The sequence below is a fragment of the Lissotriton helveticus genome, chromosome 8, assembly GCF_964261635.1.
Source record: "Lissotriton helveticus chromosome 8, aLisHel1.1, whole genome shotgun sequence".
NCBI classification, from domain to species: Eukaryota; Metazoa; Chordata; class Amphibia; order Caudata; family Salamandridae; genus Lissotriton; species Lissotriton helveticus.
In genome coordinates, this window is record NC_136069.1 from 1,253,472,128 (window position 1) to 1,253,491,506 (window position 19,379).

General features: G+C 44.2%; 1 protein-coding gene across 1 annotated transcript in view; it reads right to left on the bottom strand.

Annotated features, from left to right (window-relative positions):
• Positions 1-1,097: 1,097 nt before the first annotated feature.
• LOC144773876 (gamma-aminobutyric acid receptor subunit gamma-3-like) overlaps positions 1,098-19,379 on the bottom strand; it is a 329,908-nt gene continuing 311,626 nt past the window's right edge. Inside the window, exon 3 of the mRNA XM_078658959.1 lies at positions 1,098-1,270. Within this exon, the coding sequence (XP_078515085.1) occupies positions 1,098-1,270 (173 nt within the window). The remainder of the gene's footprint in view (positions 1,271-19,379) is intronic.

Consider the following 19,379-nt stretch of genomic DNA (forward strand, 5'->3'; position numbering starts at 1 on the left):
AATCCATTTGTAGTGCATTCGGTTTGTTTGAAATTCATGCAGACAAAAGACTCTGGCACAGCATATTGTAACAAACTGCAAAGAACAACCATACATTACTTCTCATCAAAATATCTGCATTTCTGTCAAAATCAATCCTTCAGTAAACACATCTGTCTATACAATATAATGTCTACACGAAGACCCGGGTGGAAGACATAAATATGGATCATTGTAATAAACTGCAAACACATTGTAAGAAACTGCAAAGAACAACCATACATTACCTCTCAGTAAAATATCAGCATTTTTGTCAAAATCAATACTACAGTAAACACATCAGTCTATACAATATTATGTCTACACGAAGACACAGGTGGAAGACCTAAATGTGGATCATTGTAATAAACTGCAAACACACTGTAATAAACTGCAACGAAACAACCATACATTACCTCTCAGTAAAATATCAGCATTTCTGTCAAAATCAATCCTAAAGTAAACACATCTGTCTATACAATATAAATTATATTATATAATGTATACACGAAGACCAGGTGGAATATTTAAATGGGATCAATGTAACAAAATGCACAACACATTGTAATAAACTGCAAAGAACAACAATGCATTACCTCTAAGAAAAATATCAGCATTTCTGTCAAAATCAATCCTAAAGTAAACACATCTGTTTATACAATATAAATTATATTGTATAATGTCTACACGAAGACCAGGTGGAATACTTAAATGTGGATCATTGTAATAAACTGCACAACACATTGTAATAAACTGCAAAGAACAACCATGCATTGCTCCTCAGCAAAATATCAACATTTCTGTCAAAATCAATCCCAAAGGAATCAGACCTGGCTATGCAATATAATGTCTACTCGAAGATCGAGGTGGAATACTTAAACATGGATCATTACAGCACATCATGGAAAAAACACTACCCTAAACGCAGACATGCCATCAAATTGCACACTTATCCAATATGTCACTTTTGAGAAAGCAAATCTAATGCTATCTATGGATATCACCAGCAGGGTGTCTATCAACAACACATCAATAGAAGAAGTAGATAGACAAGCTGTAAACATCCTCACAGAATGCCATCAGATGCCAAAAAACATACACAGGGCACATTTCATTTCCCAATCATCAGCTGGGAAATTAGCACTGGTGCTGAAATCATTAAAAAACAATCCGCAGTCACTTACCATGTTTATGGAGGACACTGGTCCGATGCTGTTTACGTATATGTCAACGTCAATGACGGTCGGCTTAACTGTGAAAAAAAGCACAAAAATAAACTTTAAATGCAACTTTCAGGCACAGTCTATAACATTCTCCAGAAGTAGAAATAACAGGTAGATAACTTTTTAATGCTTGTGCTTTATTGCCCTCTCGTAGAAGTGCTATTAATTGCCATTATTGGCCGAGGGCGAGGATGAGTAATGATCTGAAAGGACTATTAACAGCTGCTCACTTCCCCTCCAGGCTGTGAGGATATTAGCGCCAATTTGATCTATCTCTCTTCTTCTTCACATGCAGGGATGCTGTTCCTTGTCGCTTCATTTTCCTGCTCCACAGTTTCCTTGAATATAGAAGGCATGCCATTTGTATTCAATACCTGCTTTCTAAGACTTCTGATTGGCTGAGCTAATAGCAGCATTTTAAATTGGGTGCTTATAAAGAGAACCACTATGATTGTGCTGGAAAATGGCTGGGTAATCTCCCCTTAGAAATACTAATACCCAGTGGCGGGTCCTCGAGGGAGTGCTGCAGGGCGGTGGGGCGGGGGAGGGGCAGTAAACTCTGGAATGTGGCCGAACAGAGATGAGTAAATAAATAAAACTAATTACCGCCGATTTCGCGTTGCAGCGCACGCAATGTAATTCATTGTATTTATTTATTTATATACACACTCCGTTCGCCGAATTCCGGAGATTACTACCCCCCAGCCTGCCCCTCCCCCGCCCCGCCTCACCACCGCGCAGCACTCCCTCGTGGAGCCGCCACTGCTAATACCTTAGGCAGCAGTAACTCCACGGACTGGAATTACTCCTGATTAAAACTTTTTAGGGAAAACATGCGTTTCTGAATCAATTTTCACATGTTTTGATCAGTAGTTCATGCAAACAGTTTACCTACTTTCAGAAATGTTCATGTGAGAAAAATTGCTACCCACAGTGTTCTTTTGTGACCTGTAATCTCCATGGGGGAGGTAACACTCATGAAATTCCTTGTAGAAAAATTTTCAGAAAAGTTTTTTCTTCCAAGTTAGTTCAGTTTGTTATAGATTATACCCAATATTTTAATGAAATGGAAGTCAGAAAATTATCAACAGCACATATCTCGTACATACATTCGGAAATACACATTAGTGTTGAAAATTCAAAGACTTTGGAGTGTTTCTGCTACTTTTGGCTCAGGCTTTTTCCTGAGGGCACACGCAAAAGCTGCATGCATGCATGTTCACATAAGGGTATAAGAACTGTTTTGTTGAGACGAGTCCACTCACATACACAGAATAATATATTGTTTCTATGTAATTAAAACATAAATTTATTAGACAAGACGGTCAAGCGTTTTCAAACACAAATGCAGGAAGCACTGTCCTGAGGTAACTAGTTTTATGAAATTTGCATACTTTGAGAGAAATGAAGCAGACAATTGTCAAAAAGTCACAGGTTAAAATCAAGCAACGCCAAGTTGCAGTATCTGAGATGTGCAAAAATCACAAAGATACCATTTCCAGTAATTTGTTAAGATTGAAAAATATATTTGTGTGAAAATTGTAAAAGTTGTTGGGGCATATTCTCGAGAACGTGTGATAACCATTGCAAAAGTAACAACGCAACTCTCAACATCACAGACTATCGCTGGAAAATTAAGTCATGTTAAATAAGTATTCACAACTTGGCGGTACCATGCGATAGTCTCCAGATAACGCGTCAAATGACTGTGTTAAAATCAACACCACGCCACAAAAATGCAAAACACGAACAGAAAAAACGTGCGATGAGGCCACTCGCGATACAAAAAGCTGCGAAAACCAGCGGCAGGCCTGCAAATCCCATGTGTCTGGTGGGAAAATGCACTATAAAAGCTGCAAACACAATACACCAAAAACAATCCAAAGTGCGTAGCAACATGGATGCGCCCTGACCGAGTGCAGAGGCCAATACGAACCTCACAAGCCCCACAGACCACCAGCAAGGAACAACAGGGTCGGGGAATGCCAAGGAGAAGAGGGAGAGGAAGATGGGGTGCAGTCCGCAGGAAAACCAGATCAGCGTCACGGAGGTGACAGAACACTACCATCAACATACTCACAATTAGACTACCATGAATGCAGTGAGAGTGTCGAGGAGGCCAACTGAGGAGGCCAAGAGGCGCTGGCATGATATGAAAATCTGAACCAGGCACAAAGCCACTGCCAATAGGAAGGCAACAACGACGACAGGGGGTGGGAGTCCTGCGCCACAGGAGGAGATGGAGGAAATGGAGGCCACAGTCATCAGTGTGGAGACGGTGCAAGGAGTCGGAAATACGGACATAGCTCGGGGGGACCTGACGCAACATCAACAGTGTGAGTAACGACCAAGGACTGGGGGGACGGGGAGAGATGGGCACCATGGCACACATGCACAATGATGTGTAGGAGACTGCACACTCAAAATGACCCTGGATCATGTCCCTGATCCTCATGGTACACTGCAGCACACAGACATAGCAGTAACAGCACATCCACATTGACAGCAATGTGGTACAATGTGCAACCCCGACACTGCAGAACAGAGGACACAATTGGCTCTGCACACATGCAGAAACAGGCCTACTACATCTGACAGAACTGGAAACTGTGAAATGGAAATGTACGCGTACAACCTCACATTCGTCATGTAGTCCAAATGTCCACTATCTCGCATCTAAATCCAGCACCTCCAAAATAGTCACAATGTCCATTGTCATACAGTCTGCATGTAAACAAAAACAAAGCACCAACATACATGTCAGCACAATGTCAACATGTATCTCCCCTTCATATTGCAGCGGGACACACAACACCTCCAGCGGAGCAGAGAAGACCACTCATCAGTGATGCGGGAGAGGGAAATCACACCTTCGACACCGACGCCCTACAACAGCCCATGGGCATCCCACACAATCCACCATCAGGACCAGGGCAGCCAAGCTACATAGAGGAGAGCACAACCTCTGCAACAGGCCACAGAGCAGGAAGCCCCCGCAAGCACTGCTGGGTCCCAACATTTCACCGACCCACACAAGGCTTCCCAATGCCAGGTGTCAGAACGACAAGGAGGTAGCCGAACATTTCCGGGTGGGGTCAAAAGCCATGGAAGCTGAACGAGATCACATAGATGGGTGTCTAATACCCTTCAGGGACCACCTACACCCCGCAAAGGAAACACACACTGCCAAAGAGACACATGCAGATGCACATTCCCAGTACCGAACCACGCCCAGCGGCACGCAAATATCCAAATATCAGTCACACACCCACGTTGGCTCTGCGTACGATGGCCCAGTCCTCTCCTCTTACGTATTGAGTGGGTGATGACAAAGCTACATGTCCAAGGTGACATGTCTGCGTCCACTGTACACAGCACAATGAAATGTCATAGGGCCCAGGGCCCTCATACATACAAGACCACAGGGACACACGCAGATAGTATGTGGAACTGGCTATGGGCATATGCGCCCGGCCCCTTTATTGGCAGTGCCACATGTACAGTGATGCCTGTGCTGGATGTGTGTGTGAGGTGAATGTAAGCCAGCCGCACTGAGTGGTTGGTGCGGGCAACAACTTGAACAGTGCACACCATTGAAACGGAAACAGAAAACAACAGCAATACAGACTCAACTGCTGAGCAACATGGAGGGAGCCGGAGCAAGTACAGAGGTCACCTAACATTCAAACAGAAGTGTCAGTGAGTTTCAGTGCACTGAGGTTGGGGTACTAGAGCTGAGTGCGCTCATGTGAAGAAAATCTCTAGGATTGTGTCCCTTTGGGATAGTCCTGATGCAGATGCAGTGGGGTGTGTTAGACCTGCATCATCTTCCTCATCAAGGTCCCCGGTCTCCCACGCTGCCTGAGGTGACATTTCTGCGCAACCTCTCCACAGCACAAAACTCAATCAGTAACAGTCCATGGGTTGCGGTGCACTGAGTCAGTGGCACCTGAAGTGATGAGCAGGGTATCAGGCAGATTATAGCATCCACGACAGGTGTGAGCAACTCCGTCCGTCTGCCAGTACCACTGTTTCGACTCTGGCAGATGGTGGTTGGAGGTGGTCCTGACGATGGTGGCATGTGCCTCCTGCGGTGATGCCACATCCGGGCCGGTCAGGACTCGATTGGATGTGTGAGCCCTGGTGGACCACAGTTGAGGCCGTGGGCAGTGGACAGCGCAGGGCCACAGACACATGGCGTTGACGACCCCAAGGCCATCGTCTCAGAGCCATAAAATATTAAATCAAACAGGGTCCCTGACTTGAGCTGCACAGAGTTAGTGGCCCTGGATGCACAGCGGGCGGCACTGGCACACCCGCCATGTGACGGTGACTTGCGGTCCACTGAGGTAGGGACACGCAGACTGAGTGGGTCCTTGAGGATGTCCACGGGGACTGTGGCGGAGGATCACAGGGGACAGTGGAAGGTGTCCTCCAGGGAATGATGCAGAGGGCAGTTGCCACCTGGAAGCAGAAAATGGAGGGGTGAAATGCTACAGCCTCGTTGCCACCACCAATTCAGTACCAGCTACATGAGGATGAAAACTACCCCCAGTCCATAGAATCAGACGCCACCAAAGTTCGACCAGAGAGTGTCCATGAATGTTAGGGAACAGACTTAGTGGCACTGGGGCTGAGAGGGTATGCAATCTGCGAGGATGCTGGTACACTGATATAAACTCCGCCATTGCTAAATCAAGACTCTGTGACCTACTGGACCACAGTGTAGGCCAGAGGCAGCGGTCAGCAGTGGCGCACAGTCACATGTCGTAGGCTCACGATGCACAGAGTTAGTGACACCAGGGCAGTTATTGGAAGTGTTTGATCACCTCCATAACGATGATCCTTTTTTCCTCCCAACTGCAACGCGTCATCCTATTATGTCTCTACTTGCGTGCAATTATATGTACTCTGCCTTTGAAAAATCGATGCTCAGTTCCAGTTGTGTGACCTACTCGAGCGCAGTGTTGGCCGAGGGCAGTAGTCCACGTGGGCCTACATGCACAAGTGGTTGTGATGCTATACACAGACTTGGTGTCACCACATCAAAGGGAGTATAGTGACAGAAACTCAGCCATAATTAATGTTCTCTGCCATGGTGTAATCAAGACTCTTTTCCAAATGTGTGACCAACTTCTCTGCTATGTCTGTTGGTAGAGAACGTCAATGAGAAAGGAGTAGTGCGGGCCTGTGTTGCGGAGGCCGTGATGGTTTGAGGAGGCTGCAAGGTTGCGGGCCTCGACCTTGGAGCTTGCACTGGCATGCGGTGGGCCCGCTTTGACACACCCGGGGTCGACAGGTGGGCATTGAAGCCTGGGTGCGCAGGGACGGTCAGGGCTGGTTCGGGGACAAGTATCCTGGGGTGCAGCAGGTGCACAGGATCACAGGCAACACCGCTCATGGCATCAACCTTGTGGCAGGGTGAGAGGCGCCATCCTGGCAGAGATGTTGGGCATTCCAGAAGAGGACCACACCCAGAGTTACATGCAATTTATTCTCACCCCTACACTGGCCTGGTGTACGCCGGGCCAGCCCATTCTGCTCACGCTTACAGGGGGGAACATAACAAGCTAGATTTCTGTGTTCTTCCCCACTGGCTGGGGTGACATGGTTGTGGCCACTGTCCACTACACTCCAAACACCAGTAGTGTGTGTCGACATGGATATGTGTGCGGTCTGCATACTACTGTCTGGCCCTCACATCCACGCCACACTTGGCATTGTGCACATTCTTATTCATTGGTCACTGGCCTCCTTCGCACATGCCTGGTCCGCACCTATTCCCACATTCTGCTATCGTGTGGCTGAGGTGCCATGCCGTTGATGGCTGATATACATGGCTGGCCCAGGTTCTCACAGTAAGTTGTGCTGTTGTGTCTGGTGGGAGTGCATGTTGTTCAGCATGTTGTATGTGAGCTTGTGACGTGTTCATTTCCAGTGTTGTGAGTTGCATGATTGTGGAGTTGAGGTGTGTGGTGTGTTTATTTGGTATTTGCCAATGAGCAGTGCATTTCCGTGGATGCCATCCTGGAAGCGCAGGTTGATGATGGACTTTTGGAAGGTGTAGGGATCATGCACACTGCCTGGGTGGTTGGTGACGACGTTGGTGGAGATTCCCCTGTGGTCCAATATTACCTGGACATTGGTGGGATACGTGCAATTGCTGTTGCGCTTATTGTGTGCAGTGTTGCCAGGGGCACAAGTAGGACATGTGTGCAGTCAATTGCCCCCTGACACGTGTGGGAAGCCAGCTGTGGCATAGACGCCTTGCTTGGTCTCCGGCTGTTCCTGCGCAGTGTGGGGGAAGTATAGATAGTGGGGTACCAAGCTGATGGTGTCATCCATGACCATTGTGAGGGACTTGGAATGGGCTGGCTGTGCGACTCCTCCGTCTCATGCAGTTGTTGGTTGGAGGGTACCAGAGGCCGACAAGTTCAGGACGGCCACAAGCTTTGTCTGAGGTGGGATGTTGGTTGTCGGCTGTGTTGGTACCGTCACCCTGTGGACAATGGTGGTCAGGATGCAGAGGATTGTTGTTCCTTTGTGCATGTAGTGGGCAATGACATTCTCTGGTGTTGGATCTGTGAGGTTGGTGCATTTTCTGAGGGCTGCAGTGTTTGTCTGCGCTGCCTCAGTGTTGGTCCGGGGAGGCCTGGGTGTGGTGGCGATGGGCGTTGTGGCCTTCTTTGGGCTCCGCACTGCATGATCGTTAGCTCCATGGCATCTGTTGCCCTTCAGGAGTGGCTCTGGCCTGGGCTCCCTTTTGTGGTGCAGGCTGTCGTCCGACTTTACACCAGGTCAAAGCAGGTGTTAATTTCCTGCTGCTAACGTGCCTTATCACCTGTTTTGGGATCTTATCCCCGATCTAGCTGGTGGTTGAGAATTTTGCGTAGTGGTTTTGTCGCAGTTTTTTGCAGGGGAATGCCTACTCTGCATCTCTTTGCGATAGTTGGAGAGGTCATCTACGGCAATGTGTTTTGCGGCTGCTATTGCAGTTAAACTGGTGATTTGGGCTGTTAACACCAGCTTGTGAATGGGGCGATAAATTTATCGCCACTTTACTGTGATATTAACTCACCGATAAGTCCTTGAGAATATGCCCCGTTGTTTTTTAAAGTCAATGAATAAGAGAAGTAAAGATCACCAACCCTATTGAAATCTTTTTGTAGCTGGCACACTGATATACCTACAAATATACTCATCAAAATACATTTTCTATTGCAGTGTCTTAACACCTCCAACCACTCATGCACATCTGGGTACACAGATGACTAAATCCAAAGACAAATAAACTATGACAGTCACATAACTACATTCAGCAAACACAATGCACATGCAGATTGTGCGAAATCCAGGTTGAGAGATACAGAGGAAATCAGAAGGTACTAGACTCCAGTTATGTCAACTCAGTTCATTCGCTTCTGGTGTGTTGAATGTTTCATACGGCAGACACTCATACTGGGAGCAAGCAGACCATTTAAGACGTTTCTCTCAGTTTAGTGTGGTAGAGCAGTCCTGGGCTGACTCGTGAAGGTGAACTCAACAAAACAACAAATAAAACCCAATATATCATTGACCAGCCAGTGCGTTCTCTTGTTAAAAGGAAATGTGTTTTAATGCAAACAGAACTAAATACTATGCAAATACTTACAAATAGTTACAAAATAGAGGGTAGAAAAAAACAAAGGAAACCCCACTCAAATGAGGCTCATAATATTAAACCCTGGCCTATTGTCTTTGGCACACACACTTAGTGTAATTTGTTACATTCATTACAGACCAGCCAAGTGTGGATATAATAAACAGAGATTGCTTTTGTCCTTCATTGAAAGAGAGCCAGATAAATTTACTTTGAAGGTGTGCATGAACAATCAAAATGATTGGGGCACCAAAGTTTGGAGATCAGATTATCAATTCATTAAACAATTGGGTAACCAAAATATTATAATGGCAATTCACCTTTCACCATCACAAAGACAGTTATTTTGTCTTTAGCAACATTTCAAGAAAACATTACACATGAATGAATTTTTCAGTGAACAGTCATAGTTAGGCTTTTACAACAGGTTGTGGTTATGTTATTAGAAGGTTGCCTAGTCACCTCTTAGAAACTTAACCACAGGGGCACTAACTCTCTCAGGACATCATACCAGCTTCACTACTATGAGCATCTTCAATTTAGATCTGCCTTCTCCTGGAGTTACCACTTTCTCCCAGGAGACCGATAGCTTTCTTCTTGCACATAGGAACATTCGGAGACACACAGTGCCCCTGACACCAACCAAACATTGTAGGGTCTCTCTGTCTCAAAGGCCAAAAGGCAACTTTTTCAATGGCCATGTGGTCAATGTGGTGCCCTTTAGCCTCAAATGCTTCCCTTTACTGAGGGTTGATAGATAATTTCCTTTTCTGTATACAAATCCTCTCAGTCCTTGTGGGACACCCAGTGCACTCCAGGGAGGATCTATGGCGTTGACACAGCATTCTGATGTCTTTCTCTCTCCCTCTCCATTTGGTACTCTGTCCATAGTACCACACATTGAAAATGCTGCCTTCCACTTTTCCCGCACACTGTCTCCATAACGTGATGAGCAATGAGAAGTGACTGTAGTTCTCACCCAGTGCCAGAAGTCCCTTGCTCCACAGGGCCAGAAGTTCCACAAGTGCAGATGTCACTAGTGCAATTTCATACCTTTAAGAAATGGATGGTTTTGGAACATAGCACAGTTGCACTTCTGATACCCTAGGGAACCAATCTGCTAAGTTCTGCCAGGGGACGTTTACAATCCTGCTTGGGATTTTGCAAGTAAAGGAGGTCGCCCAGATCATGGGCAATCACTGCATTGCTGATCCTTCTTTTTGCAGGAATTCGGGCCCCATTGAGCGATTTTCACGGGGCTTTCCATGCTTTGTTCCTACTGAATAAATCCAGCTCTGGTGGTATCTTGCCCTGGGGTAATATGGGCAGCAGCACCCCATAGCCCTCCACAGTAAATCAATCTCCCTGCCTGCATTCCCCAAGCAGACATGCCTTCAGCCCATTGCAGTCTCTCGCAGGAGGTCTCTGTGTATTCAGCATGTAGCATTAATTCCTGGGGTTATCTATAAGATGCAGAAATCCACCCTCTTCAGTTCCAGAAGAAAGGTGAGGAGCTTGAGCCTCTAACCCTTGAGTCTGCAAAAGTGCAGCATCATTAATTCATTGTCGTGCCTTCTACACTGAATATAGGGGATCTCCGGTATGGCTGATTTATCACTGTCTCCTGCTCTTTTTCTTCTCAACTTTTCTTTCCTCACTCCCGTCTTCTCCGGGAGTGAGGACGCGAGCCTCGCAAAACGAAGGTAGACCACGATTGAACAGATGTGGCTACAAGATATCGAATGAGGTTGTCTCATCCCATGACATCCTTCGATTCACAAATCAGCACCCTGTGGGACCATCACGAGTAGAAAGTTGGACCTACAGCACAAACTGAACACCATACTGCCCCACTGAGAGAAACTCGCACTGCCTTAAAGTACAACCCAATTGTGGCCTGCTATAAACACCTGGATGTGACTGGATTCAAATTTCGCACTAGACAAGAGTAACATGCTGCCAAAAAAAAAGTAAGAACATTCTGGAAAAAGCAAACACTCATAGGGAATGCAAGATTAAACAAAGTATGTGAAATTGTAAGCAGGAACAACATGGTTACCTTAACGCTTTTACACTCATTAATCAGAAATCAGTGAGTTTTTTTTCCTGAAAGGTTATGGGCAGGGAGGGACTGGTTTTAATTTCCATTGCTCATATCTTTGCAAAACGTAAGCAGAATGGTTTAAAAACACCACATACATGAACACAGAGCCGGGGTACACATTTGGTTTTCCAATTCACTCATCAGTCAGGCATTGCAGTACCTCCAGGATTGATGCACTTCCCCACCAGGGGAAAAGAATGCTGTACAAATAAAGACAAGAAAATAAAAGCAGCGCTTCACTGGCAAACACTGTCAAGTGATGCTGATGAGTTTGAATGTGCATAACATCAATCTGGCCACTTTGCGACCACCCTTTCTTGCTTTATTTAGTTATTTATTTATTTTTCATATTTTGAACCTTTTATTCCTGAGGCTGCACTTTGGAATAGAAAAATTTCAAAAAACACGAAATTTCCAGCAAAAAGTTTTTTTTCTTTTTTGGATCCATTTCACAGGGGAACAAATAAACGAAAGGAGGAAAGAGAGGTACCTAACCATTTCTTGAAGCCACGGTTCTCAGTAGGTGAGGAGGAATAAGACAGAAAGAAAGAGGGAGGAGGGAGAAGGAGGGTTGCAGTTGCCAGCAGCAGACCAGAAGTGGGCACTGTCCAAGCCTTCTCAGGGCAAGAAGGAAGAGGCAGAGTTCTTTTCCTTCTCTACCCACCCGTCCATCCCTGAACGGCCACGAATGCCGAGCCTTATCTACAGGCCTTAGCTATTTCTGACTCCCAGGAATGCATGTTCAAAATAAAAAATTAGGTGGACAGAATCTATTGGATTAAAGAAGTAGGGGCACGCTGTGCCCTGCTGATCCTGCACAATTCAACCACTGCTTGTAACTTCACCTGAGTATTGCGTGGGAGTCGATGGGGTTGTCTCTGCTTTTGTAGTTGCTGAGGTTCAGTGTTTCCATATGCAAGCTAATCTGTGATCTATTTTGCATTGTTGCCGATGCGGCAAAGGAAGGCCTATCTTCCCTAGTATACAATTAAATGAAACAAATTTTGTTTTTCACACTTTTAATCCGTTCTTGCTTGAAATACTGCCCAAAAAGAAATATTCAGTATTTTTTAGCTGAATTTTAGAGTCAAGTGATTTTCAATCAATGGACATTTCAGGGCAATGTCAGTTTCTAAGTAACTTCAGGACAAACGTGCAAGGTCATTCTTTAATACAATGTGCATTTGTGCTTTTGCAGGATCTGGTTGGGAATGTGCTAACATGAGAATGAAAGACCCTTAAACTGATACTAGTGACCTAGAGGAATTGATTTGTTTTAATGACAGGAAACGCAGATTCTCAGTGCAGGTGGCCACAGAGGTATGCCCTAGGGGAAACCAATTATGGTGCTCACAATCACTGGATACACTTATTCCTCACTCAGGGAAACTAGACCTGGATTCATGTGTGGTAAATGGATGGGCGGGGGGCATTGCTCTCAAATGTGGTGTGGGTGGCTGGAGTTTGGGGGTCTGTATAAGAGCCAGTTAAAAGGTGAGAGGTGGGAGAGAGTGGTCAAGCAAGACCTGACATCACCAGCAGCTCTAGGTTCAGCTCTGGTTCCAGCATCTCCAGACCCAGGAATATTAGGACTGGTATTTGCAGACCTAGTTATTCTGGACCCAGGGACATCGGATAAGCTGTCATTGTCAGAGCCGTATCACTTGGGACCCATAAAGGACATTGTCATCAAACGTATTACTTATAGTAAAAAGAGAGAAAGTAAGCTGGAGGTTAATTAGGAAGGCTGATAACATTGATTTATATTTTATTACTTTAGTTTTACTTAAATTCTGCTGTAACTAAATAAAAAATTTCCATTGAGAAAAAAATAACATTTTCAAAAGGAAAGGGTTAGCATCACTGAGGGAAGGTGCAAATGTGAGCACTCTTTACAGAAACACTAATATGAAGTAATGTATGCGGAAATTGGGTAGGAGCTTTACAGCAATAATACCCTTTGGGACTAATTATTAAAGTTGAATTCCTAGAAATAGAATATTACAAACGATATTTGTTTAGTCATTGCAATTTGTTGATAATGAGCAATTTGTTGATAATGAGCGCGACAGGGGCCACAACAGTTTGCTTGGGGAATTAAGGCAGGCACCATTCCAACCATAGAGAGCTGGAGTCAGTTAGACCGCAGATGGCCAGATTAAAAAAAGAGTCACATTGTAGAATCAGCATCCCTCTATCCAGCAGCAACAAAGACCAGGTTGAACGCTTCAAAGCAATGCGCCAACCCTTTTATGTTTTCATAGCTGGGAGGTAGTTGAAACTTGACTAACATGGTGTTTATTCTGTGCTCTCTCTTTATTTTAGACATTGTGGGGTATATATATGAAAAAATCACGTAATGCAGCAAGTCACCTTTGCTGCACTGCCCTGCATATTAGGGAAAGTGCAGGAATGCACCGTATTTAACATAATGTGGTGCCTTCCTTTCTTTTCCCTGTACTGGTGGACAATGCACTCCCTCACGCCAACACAGGCAACCTTGCACCATTTCAAGGGTGCCTCCATTGAAAGCAGGATTTTTTTTATCCAGAAAGGGACACCTTCCTGCACAAAAACAATCCCCTGAACCATTTAGCTTTTGCTCTGTGTGCTGCAGAAGACAGCACACATGGAAAGAGGAAGTAACAAGGAGAAATAAAGACATTTCTCCTTGTTATGCCTCATCTGGGAGGAATAGCATTTTGACGCATTCCCAGCTCTACCAGTAATGTTAAATCTGGAACTGCGGCAAATTCCACGGGTGGATGCGTGGGAACACCCACGCTCCACCCATGGAAAGCCTCCCTGAGGTGGCCTTGCGTGGCTTGATAAATCTAATTTAAGATTTGTGTCTCTCTTGCGCCCCGTTGCATGGCTCAAGAGCAACATAACTCTTTAATAAGTATGACCCTGTATTTTTTCATTCATTTTCTTAGTTGGAAGATATCTAGGCTTGTGCTATATTTTTCTTTGCAAAATCAAGTTTGCTGATTTTGTTTCTAGTATTGTTAAAGCTATAAAACCCTTAGAAAGGTTGTGAAGTTGTGAAAGGTAATTGAAGTTGACAAAGGAAAATCTTCGCTGGTTTTCACATCCCTACTGATGTCACAGTTGTTAGTATGACATAAAAAATGGATTACAATAATAAACATATTCCGCAAGCAAATTAATATTTTATCACCATGTATCACAATCCTACAATATCTTTTTACAAGAGCCAAAACATATGAAGTTTCAGAATATTGACCTTGATGTAGTTTGGCGTTTCCAACTTTCCTTTTGTCTATGCCAAAACATTTTTTTCTGTACGTGTCTTGGGTAAACTTTTTCATAGAGCTGGCACAAAAGTCAAGCGCGTAAATTATTCCCAATTAAACTCACTTACTGAATCTGAATAATTGGATGTACGTAATATTCTGAAATTCCAGAGTTCTACTGGAAAACTCGCCCCAATAGATTTTCAAAACCTTCGTTTATTTCTGGTAGTTCCATCAGAAATAGCAAACTACGAGTGAAAAAAACATAAAACAAAAAAACGACATCTTTGCACGTCTTTTTGTAATCCAGCACCATCATTTATCACAGTGATTACAAGACCATTTTATTTGTGGGACTCACTATTACTGAACAACATATGAAAAATGTCTAACAACATTGTAATTTAGTTGTTCTTTATATAGTACTTTCGGAATAACATAGGTTTGCTCAGTACTCGACCCTTTCTTTCTAGCTTCAGTGACACTGGGTCAGGGAGACCTTGTCACTTGAAGTGGCAGAACCAAGATTGGCCCTGCTGACATTGGGGTAATGAACTAGTGATGCTGATATTGGAGAACACAGAAGAGTACACAGTAAGCAGGGGGACATGGAGACATGGGCATGGTCTCTTAGGAAGGGTAGCATGGGCCCTGTGTGGGGAAGCATGTTTAAAGTCTGCACTATGCTCAATTTGCATCCTTAGTTAAGTGGAATCCTTTACTTTGATGCCGCTTTACATAGTTTGTGCCTCTTCAACAGCTCTGGCTGAGATACATAAATGTCTTAAAGTTATTGTGAAGAATTGTGAATAAATAACAATGAAAGTTCCAAAAGATATTATCCTGTTAAAAGGAGATTTGTAGACCCAAACGAGTGCTTCAACAAACGAGGAGACTTAACCAGAAACAGAGACTACTTTTGCTAATCACCCTTACTTAGACAAAATAATTCACTCGAAAACGTGGGAAGAGGCTTTTAATACTATTTTCTAAAATAATACTTTTGATAGTGGATTAGTTATGCCTTTTAGGTATTCATGTACACTAGTGTAACGTAAAACCAAGTAGTCCCCCTGTAGGATTGTGATATGGGGCCCCTGAGACTCCCATTTCTTACATATAGCAATATCCCCTGAAGGGCGCTGCCTCCCCTGTATCACAGGGGTTGCAAAAGCAAGTGTTACTCCCCCAGTCATAAGTAGAGTATTTCTCATTTAGGTGTGAATCTTCAAATACTTCCACATTGTCAGAAATTTCAGGCTTAAATACTATTGAGAAAATGACCAATGAGCTCAGATTTAAACATTTCTAGGTAAATAGGATAAGGGTAGTTGTGAGTTCAAAGGATATGAAAAATCAATGCACTGGGAGCAACAGACAATTCCAGCAGTATATACTTAATCCTAATAGCTACAGAGAAACTGAAACTCTCAAATTAGTCTATATCGCCAGTTTTTTGGGAGGCGTTCAGCATGAATAACTTTGGGCCTAAGTACGGAAACAGAATTCCTACAACACAATATAGGTAATGATATTTGTTTGCTCGCGTAGTTTACTGATAATGTGCTGAATAGACCTAAGCCATTAAGAGATAAAAAAAATCCATTTGAAACAGAGAATGGGAGCGCAGTAAACAATCAAAGATTAGACGCATGATTAAAGCCTCCGGGAATGCAAACATCAGGGGCCAGATGTAGGTAATTCTTATTTACCACTTCTTAAATACCGAATTTTACCGATTCGGTATTTAAGAAGTGGTAAATATGAAGGGGGGAGATGTAGGTATTTCCAGATGTAGAAATACTGAATCGTTAAGATTCAGTATTTACCGAATCTGGAAATACCGAATCGGTATTTCCTATTGATTCCTATGGGCTGTGAAGCCAATAGGAATCAATGGGCAATACCGATTCTGTAATTACAGAATCGGTAAATACCGATTTTAGCAAGGGTGCAGGGGTTGTCACTTTGACACCCTCTGGCACCCCAAAAATTGACATATGCGCCATGTGGCACACAGACATGCCCTAAGGGCATGTCTGTCTGTCACATGGCTAGGTGTGCATGCACACCTGAATTCGGTATTTTAACACCCAATTGGATTGGGTGTTAAAATACCGAATTTGTAGGGTCTTTGGGACTCTGAAGAGTCCCACCTACATATGGATTTACAGAATCGGTATATTTACCGATTCGGTAAAATACCGAAGTGGTAAATTTACCGATTCGGTAAATATACCGATTCTGTAAATTCAGAACCACCTACATCTCAAAAGCCAAATACCGGTCGGTAACGGCCGAATTCGGCCGTTACCGACCGGTATTTGGCTACCTACATCTGGCCCTAGATGAATTAGGGCCAGATGTAGGAAGGCAAATACCGGTCGGTAACGGCCGATTTCGGCCGTTACCGACCGGTATTTGGAGTTTGGGCTGTAGGGGCATGTTAAAATACAGATTCGGTAATTTTACTGAATCGGTAAAATACCGAATCGGTATAATTATTACCGAATCTGTATTTTGACATGTAGGTAGCACTGTAATCAGTGCTACAGGGGTTTAAGAATTCTTAATTTACCACCAACTAGTAGTTGGTGGTAAATTATGAAAACCCTTTAAAAAGCATTAGCCTTATGTCTGTGACAAACATTGAAACTGTTTAGAGACACATGGCAACAGAGACAGTGAGAAATAGCAACTAAAGACCTGAGTTAGATCTCGGCAGAGGGGTTGCTCCGTCAGTCACAGCGGTTATGGATAGCCTGTCCGTCGAATTATAAATCCCATAGAATGTATGGGTTTGATATTTAGGCAGATGGGATATCCGTCACCATTGTGACAGAGTAACAGGCACGGCCAGCACAGGTAACAGCAGCGTGCGGGGACGGGGACGGGTGTATGGGAAGTGGACAGTTGACGAGATAGGGAAACCAGTCCGCAGAGATCTAAATCAGGCCCATGTCCAGCAAGCATTGAGGGTAAAGCACAGAGACACAAACTGAGGCACAAAGACACAGGCTGGTAGATGCAGACATCAAAGGAAGGAGGCAGACACTATGGGTGGTATGGAAACAAAGGAAAGAAATTAACTACATGGAAGGGGACAGGGTTTAGTAATACAGAGTTCTTTTATATATATTTATCCCCAGGTTATTAGATAGACAAATGGTTACAGTCACTGTAAAATAGTATTTTCTACTGCCCTCTTTGGACCCTTAGTGATTTAAGAGTTGAGATATTTAAATGGATTTTATATTTCAAATGCATTATATTCATTAGTATGCTTTTTTTAATGTTTGGAATGTGGGAATCATGGCATATTTTTGCAGATATAGGTTTCGTTTTTAAATAATGAAGATATATGTACTTTTTTACAGTGGATATGTTGTAAATTAAGTTATATTGACTGACTGACAGACACTAGGGGACTGATTATGATCTTGGCAGACAGGATTACTCCGTCTCAAATGGGACGGATATCTCGTCCACTTGATTACAATTCCATTATTACCTATGGAACTTGTAATACAGCGGATGGGATATTCGTCATGCTTGTGACAGAGTATCCCATCTGCCAAGATTGTAATCAGGCCCTAGATCAGGAAAGCAAGCATACTGGTATTGTAAACTTGAAGCCGAGGAAAGAAGAGCTTGCTAGTAGACAGAAGTCAGATATACTAGAGTTTGAATTCCCTAAGGGTCACAACTGGTATCCGTAGAACCCAAGTGCATTTAGCGAATTCCACAATACAGACTCTATGTGGGCAGACATCAGAGAATATTACAGACACACCACTGGTGGCCGGGGAGATGAAGGAAAGTGTAGCCACAGAGGAATACAGAACGTTACTTCTGAGGGAAGGTGGGAAGAAAAAGAAAACAATGATCTTCCAGGTCAGTAAGAATGAGGAAGATTTAAATATCAATCACAGGATTAGACCTTGCGAGTTTGTATTGTATTGTGCATTCACTTCAGACACTCACACAAAGAGAGATGAGGTGTGCTCTGCATATCCTGATGGGTCTTCCTGAGCTAGAGTGGTGGGAGGAGCTGTCACTGACACTTGAACAGGGCTGCGTCTGCCTTTCACAATGCTGTCTCCACTCCCTGTAGTGTTGCTGGACCAATGAGGACAGAAGTTGTTCTTGTAAGCAAGAGAGACTTTCTTTGAAACACTTCAAAGGCTGAAAGTAGTATAAATAGTGGGGCCCAGATGCAAGAACTTTAGAACTCTTCTGGACTAAGAGGACCCTGACAGGAGAAGAGCTAAAGATCTGCCAGGAGGTGTACTGCTGCTTTGCTGTGTATTGATTTGCTGGGCTGGTCTGCAGTTGCTGCTTCTGTCTGTGGGCAGTGGAAGGGACTGAACATTTTTACTTTGCTTTGGTATCCTGCTTAAGAAGATTCTCCAAGGGCTTGATGTACAGCTTGCCTCCTGTTAAGAATTCTCAGGGACAGAAAGACTACACCTGCAGCATCCTAGAACTCCACTCCTGGGAGTTGTGACCTGCCTTGTGGTGTCAACTCCAGTTCTGGGCCCTTGGAGGTTGTTTTGCTGGTCTTGTTGCTGAAATTCCACGCATCGCCCTTCCAGCACTGTATTTCCTTCTGTAAATTGGCATGCAGTAGAAAAACATGCGCACTGCGGCAGAAAATATTGCCTCAGTGCCTGTCAGCAGCCAAAGAAACCGCCCCAACCCGAGCACAGACTCTCCAAAATCTGAAACTCCCTCCCCATCCCGACATCACATGTCTGCGACTGCAGAAATCGAAGCAGCGACTGGATCGCTGCTGCATCGACCTGTAGTGCCTGGATTTTTTCATGCCTCGTACTTTCATGCATCATACTTTTCCTTTGCGGAAGCAACGTCAGAAGGATGTTCTTAAACGCCCCTGGCATAAACTTGATCTCAGCCAATTCCACAACCTTCTCTCCAGAAATGCATTCAGCATGCCAGACGACCCTGATGCTGCTGACAAAGCACTCTCAGACTGGATTTGCAGTCTTTTGATGCACTCATTCTGGCAAAGTGGTCAGTTAATCGTAATGCCAAATTCAACCCATGGTATAACAACAATCTTGCCACTTTGTGTAAAACCAGCAAAAGGCTGCAATGGGTATGGAGACAGGAGTATG